Below are 6,279 nucleotides of genomic sequence, written 5' to 3' on the forward strand. Positions count from 1 at the left end.
TACTGACTTCGCTTAGCACTTGCCATAATGCCGCGACATATTCATGTGTAATGGATAATATTGTAATGTTAAACTTGTCAAATAAAAATATAAACAAATTACCCTCATTTTAATAATCGTATTAGAAGTTATGGAATACTATAATCTCTTATTGTAAACTGAAAATGAACAACTTATACCCCATTGTGTTTTCATAGCTCTGTATTGAATTCCATTCTGTATTCCCCGATTGGTGTTTCCATAGAATCTGACATAATTGGTTTTGTGATGTCAAAGAGATAGGGACAGAGAGCAGACAGAAGTAAATTAATAGAGGCATGGTTACCTGGGTTGTGCTTTAGACTAACACCTGCACTTCATACTGATGCTGGTTTTGTTCTCTTCAATAACTACAGACTGCCGCTGACTGTTAAGTATCAGTCACCTTTTTGAATTACCAGCAATTCAGAAGAAATACATTCTTCAACTGTGACATCAGTATATTACTGGACCTACACATCCAATTTTGCTCTACGAAATTTCTACTCATTCAGCTCAAGCCAACTCTGCAAAGAAACATTAGCAAGGAACATTACAAAAGGTATCACATTATTGGAAACTACGCATTCATCCGAACTTTCCATTTTACTATATAATGTTTGATGGTAACCCTCAATTTGGACTACAGCAGTAGAGGTAAAATAGCATTTAAAAAAAAACATATTTAAACTGGACTGAAGTTTGTAGGCATTTAGGAAAACATTCTACGACTCTATATAGCCGCTGGGCGCACACTCTTCTATTACTTACAGAAATATGAATTCTAATTTTAACAGTACCATTGTGGATATGGACCCCTACCCCCTATATTCGTCTGTGAAATTCTACAATATTGTGAATTCTTCAGACTTGAGAGATGAAGATTTAGCTAAGGCTGAAGTGGCAGTCTTGAGTATTATTTTGACCATCACAATGATAGGAAATGCCGGAGTATTGCTTGCTATATACAGAAGAGTGAAAAAGATGACCAGGATGCATCTCTTTATTGTTCACCTTGCTATCACTGACTTGGCAGTAGCCCTGTTTCAGATTTTACCCCAGTTGATCTGGGACATTACTTTTCGATTCATTGGCTCTGACTTTCTTTGTAGGACTGTGAAATATACTCAAGTGATGAGCATGTTTGCGTCTACTTACATGCTCATGATGATGACTATAGACAGATACATTGCAGTATGTCATCCACTAAAAACTTTGCAACAGCCAACACAACATGCTTATATCATGATTGGGACTACATGGATTATCAGTTGCCTTTTAAGTCTCCCTCAAATCTTCATTTTCTCTATAAGGGAAATTGATCATAACACAGGAATTATAGATTGCTGGGCTGACTTTAGATATCCATGGGGTGCTAAAGCCTACATCACATGGACCACCGTTTCTTTATTTGTTGTGCCCGTTGGAATCCTTGTAGTATGCTACAGTTTAATTTGCTGTGAGATATGCAAGAACCTGAAAGGGAAGATTCAGACATCAAGACATAGGCAGGTGATGCCCTCCAGAGTAAGCAGTGTACAAACTATTTCCAGAGCCAAGATCAGAACAGTAAAGATGACTTTTGTCATTGTTCTTTCATATATTATATGCTGGACACCTTTCTTCAGTGTTCAGATGTGGTCTGTATGGGATGAAAATGCTCCAGATGACGGTAAGCATTATATGATTATAGTATGCTTGTGTTAAGTTTGCACAATCTAGTAAATATCATCAGATCTGATTTATATTAACCTTTACCTCTAAAGACACCATCAAGGAGTATTGAAATTATAATGGACCATGTATATACTTTTTTTTAGGTTTTTGTGGCGTGTATTTGAAAATATGCTTGACTCTGCAAATACAGTATACGTTGTGTTTTTTTCACTAAAAATCTATGTATAGCAATTTTCTTTTTGGATAGAGCATGGAAGGATTAAGACCCTAAGACAGAAAGTTAGCAAAAATCCAATATTTTCAGTTGTCATTAGAGCATGAGCTGAGGATAAATCTTCTGATGGGGACAATTGACACAGTGTTAACTGTCCAAGAGGGGAATTCCACTTACTCTGTGGATTTCCTCACATTACTTGTTGCATCATTTTGACAGGAATTGAAGGGAAATCTCCCCAGTTGGACACAGACAGCAAAAAACTGACAGGTGTTTTAAGCATTCCCTATCCAAAACTTAATATAAAGGTGTGCTTATATATACAATTTGAACATATGACAAATGCTGTCAGTATTGTCTGTGCTTATATTTCTTTCTAAATTAAAATTATAAGAGCCAGTCCAACCACTTTAATATAGCCATAATATGATCAAATTGCATACACATTAATTGCAACATATTTTGGTAATAATAATAATAACAATAATAACATCAGCACAAATTGCACCTTATCTCACAAACATATAGCATACACATGATCTATTAACTCTATTAACTCCTTAAAATGTTAAATTAATTTCAGGGATTCTCCTACTCAAAGTTTTAAAGCTCCATCCTTCTTTTAAATTTACTGTAATGCCTGACTTTCAATGAGATGTTTAGAATATTTTAAGAAAAGTCCCATTTTATAAATTGGGATACAGCTTCGGTTGCTACTTATTCCTTTATGCATATATATATATATTTATATATATATTTATTTAATAACACGTACATGTCATGAATGTACATATATTGCTTGCACCAATCTGCTTGAGTATAATAGTATTCAGTATTGTAGCAAATGTCAGAGCATCTACTTAGCTGGTATTAAAGTACCTGGCTGAGGCTGTCCAATTATCTAGGTCTCATTCATTTTATAAATGCAATTTTCTTGGGCCCATAAGGCACCGGAATGGATCTTGTATGCATAATTTTCTCCATAGCAGAGGGACAGGGAACTGTACTCCTATACTATATTTAAGAGACCAAAGGGAACCAAAGAGAATTTAATTGTGATTTAGCAGGTCAGATTTTTCAGATGTATGGTTAATGATATGTAAACCCTACTAAATACATAAAATGGGAATCAGACTTAGAAATGCACACAATAATACACTGGACCAACAGCCAGGGACTCCCTAAATTCTATGATAGATTGCTAAAATAAGGTTTGGGTAAAAAGATCGCAGAGACACAAACTATAATCGCGTACAGATAAAAGAAAAGGTGCTAGAAAAGGTACCAGGAAGAGATACAAACTGACATGGCAGGATGACGGCAGACATTTTCACAAAGAAACAGGCCACAGCACCAGGTCCAAATATATGCTGTAAGTTTGAAGTACAGATTGTTTTTAAGGTGTAGGAAACTCATGTTATATTTCTTATACCTTTCTAGAATTCCTTGTACGTTTAAACCATTCCCTGGTAAGAGACTGGGGAAAAAAGCTATAGGCTGAATCTGTTTTTCCTGATTTTCTTAGAAAGTGGTTCTGGCATCCTTACATACATAGTTACATAGTATTTGAGGTTGAAAAAAGATACAGGTCCATCAAGTTCAACCTTTGCGTGTGCATGTGTATATGAGTCCCTGTGTGGTCTAGTATTTAAGAGTATCTGTACCCCTGTATGTTATGGTCTCTTAGGATGGTATCTAATTAATTTTTGAAAAAATCAATATTCTTTGCAGATACCACTGCTTGCGGCAGAGAGTTCCAAAATGTAACTGCTCTAAGTGAAAAGAAACCCCTACTCCCTTTGTGGATAAATCTTTTCTACACCAATTTTAGGTGGTGAGCTCTAGTCCTTGTTAGGGAGTTTACGGTAAACCGTTTAGTGCTGATGTTGCCATCATCACTGAACATTTTGTACATCAAAATCATGTCCCCAGAATTTAGGTCAGTGCAAATCCATTTATTGACAGAAGACATCAATGTCTACTCTGAGCCTGATGAAGGGGACCCTGTGCGGCCCCAAAAGACCTTGATATTCTGAGTGACATCTATCAATAAATTCTGTTGTGCTGGTGTGCTGATTACATCTTTATTCACAGTTATTCTTACAGACTGTTCTGAAACTGTTCTCACACAGGTGCTGCCATCCAATTTTTTCTTCTATATACTAATACAGCATAAATGAGAGCTTTTAAGGTATTGAAAACACTACTGATATTGCACAAGAGTAAGTTAAAATGACATCTTTATTTTATACAAAAGATAAAAGGAAAAACTGAATTTGCATAATAGAACACCTAAAACAGTGATCCTTCCTTCATATTATAGCATATACTTATGACCTCCCTTATATAGATACCAGCAATATTGATCACTTATCCAATGAACATATAGGGGTTGATTTACTAACCTTATAAACACACCACGAACATGTATACACCTCTGTAGTGTGTTCCCAGCATGATCTATGGGTGGAATCTAAACACCTTTGTAGTGTGTACACACCCAGCAGGTGTGTTGTGCAAAGCCCTGCCCTGAATTGCAAGGTGATGTTGTGTAAATTAGCTCTACATTGTGTTGCTTGCGTTGATGAATGCAGGAATGTAAATGCATGAGCTAACCATTTTTGTCTAAACTGTGAAGCAGCATTATATATGCATCATGTGCATGATTTTTCCATATATGGCATTAGTGGAAACATGCTTATAGAGACTTTTTGGTTGATAAATACGTTTTGCTGTGTAAAAATCCCACGCACCTGGTGCGTGCGTGTGTTTAGGTTAGTAAATCACCCCCATAGAGTCCAAAAAATGCGATATTATCATGAAGTCATGGTATCAAGGGGTGACAATATTTAATTTTCTTCCTCTAGCTTGTGATGGAGGAAAAAGTGAACTTACTGGACCCATTAGGTCTTTGGGGAGTCAGACATTAGGTCTGCCAAAACTTTTGTTTCCTGGACCTAGACAGAGTTGGAGGCAATCAAATGTTAACAGACGCACATCTGCTTAGATCTGGCTGCCCATAGACTAACATTGGACTTTCTGATCAGATCCGTTTGAAGAACTGCTAGGCGGACCTTATCGGACCACTCGTCTGAAAGGGGCCTCAGAGACTCCCTGCAATTTCCAGCTTAGGCCTATAGGCTCCCTGTTTGTTTTCCTAAAATGCCACTTCTTTCCTGGTAAATTGAAAAAGTGCCTGCGTTTCTTTATCAATCTAAAAAAAATAGTATGAGAATGATGACTTGTAATGGCTTTTGAGAATTATGTTAACATCAAGAAGCAACTGTATGCACAAAATTGTTTTCATGGTACTTTGTGGTTTACTTTTCAGTAGTGAATAAAGCATTATACATTAAATCTTGACATGACCTATTGGATATAACTATTATTTCAATGATATGACCTACTGAAAGTACCAGTATTGTTGATCTATTTCTCGTAGACACCTCAGGCATATTACTGGCAAACAAAGAGTAAAAAAATCTGTATGTCTTATACCATGACATGTTAGAGATACCTCAGTAGAATAGAAGGGTCTGAAAATTCTAAAAGGTTTTTAGGAATCAGTAACATTCTAATATGTTTCTATAAAATAATTTAATTTTGTAACATACATATTTAAAGTCATGTTTTATAACTACAACATTTTTACAAGGAGTGTTTGTTCTCATATTACATTAAAATGCAGGTCTGTGTACAATGCACTTAAAAAAAGCTATGTCTAATGTATTATCACATGCCTCTAACCTTTTTGTGTTGTCCTTTTTTCTACTCAGATTCTTCAGACATTGCATTTACCATCACTATGCTGCTGGCCTGCCTAAGTAGTTGTAGTAACCCTTGGATCTATATGTTCTACAGCAGTCCCCAATTGTGTCCACGGGTCCCTCTTCCTCATTCACACAGGCAGAATTCTACGGGTAGTGCATCAAGCCATCGGGATACCCTTCTGATACAGATTCGGACACACTCGTTGCAGATGCAAGCCACGTGTCAGAGCATTAGGGATCTTTACCCAGCATTTGATGACACAGTCATAGAAACAGGACTCCTCTAAACACCATGAGATACAAAGAAGAGATGAGAAGAAGCTAAAAAAAAAATGTTTCTTTCTGTCAGAAATAATTCTATCACCGAATACCATAAAGAATCTGTATTTCTGTTCTGTAATATTTTGTGCTACGTAGTTCATTTAGTTGACTGATTATCTATAGACACTATATTGAGGAATTTGACTAAGCACATTAGCACTGTTTCTCTTGCTATCTATATACTGTAATGTTAATTTATATTATATGATGATTTAATTCTATTCCCATTCAGGACCATGTCATAGGTTCACTTTAGAGCAGGGAGGGTTGTAAGCACTT

The 6,279-nt window shown here is 36.1% G+C and overlaps 1 protein-coding gene across 1 annotated transcript; it reads left to right on the forward strand.

The window, feature by feature from the left end:
* The first annotated feature begins 828 nt into the window (after window positions 1–828).
* Window positions 829–5,966, forward strand: AVPR1B (arginine vasopressin receptor 1B). The gene is made up of 2 exons (XM_018561311.1): window positions 829–1,690; window positions 5,686–5,966. The coding sequence occupies exons 1-2, from the start codon at window positions 829–831 to the stop codon at window positions 5,964–5,966; spliced, it is 1,143 nt and encodes a 380-aa protein (XP_018416813.1).
* The last annotated feature ends 313 nt before the right edge of the window (window positions 5,967–6,279 follow it).

Source organism: Nanorana parkeri, unplaced genomic scaffold (genome assembly GCF_000935625.1).
Source record: "Nanorana parkeri isolate BGI_ZX_2015 unplaced genomic scaffold, ASM93562v1 scaffold516, whole genome shotgun sequence".
NCBI lineage: Eukaryota > Metazoa > Chordata > Amphibia > Anura > Dicroglossidae > Nanorana > Nanorana parkeri.

Excerpts from the sequence above, each read along its gene's own strand:
- AVPR1B (XM_018561311.1), top strand. The coding sequence starts at position 829 with ATGGACCCCTACCCCCTATATTCGTCTGTGAAATTCTACAATATTGTG. Across the intron at positions 1,691-5,685 it reads TGAAAATGCTCCAGATGACG|ATTCTTCAGACATTGCATTT; the intron begins GTAAGCATTATA and ends TTTTCTACTCAG.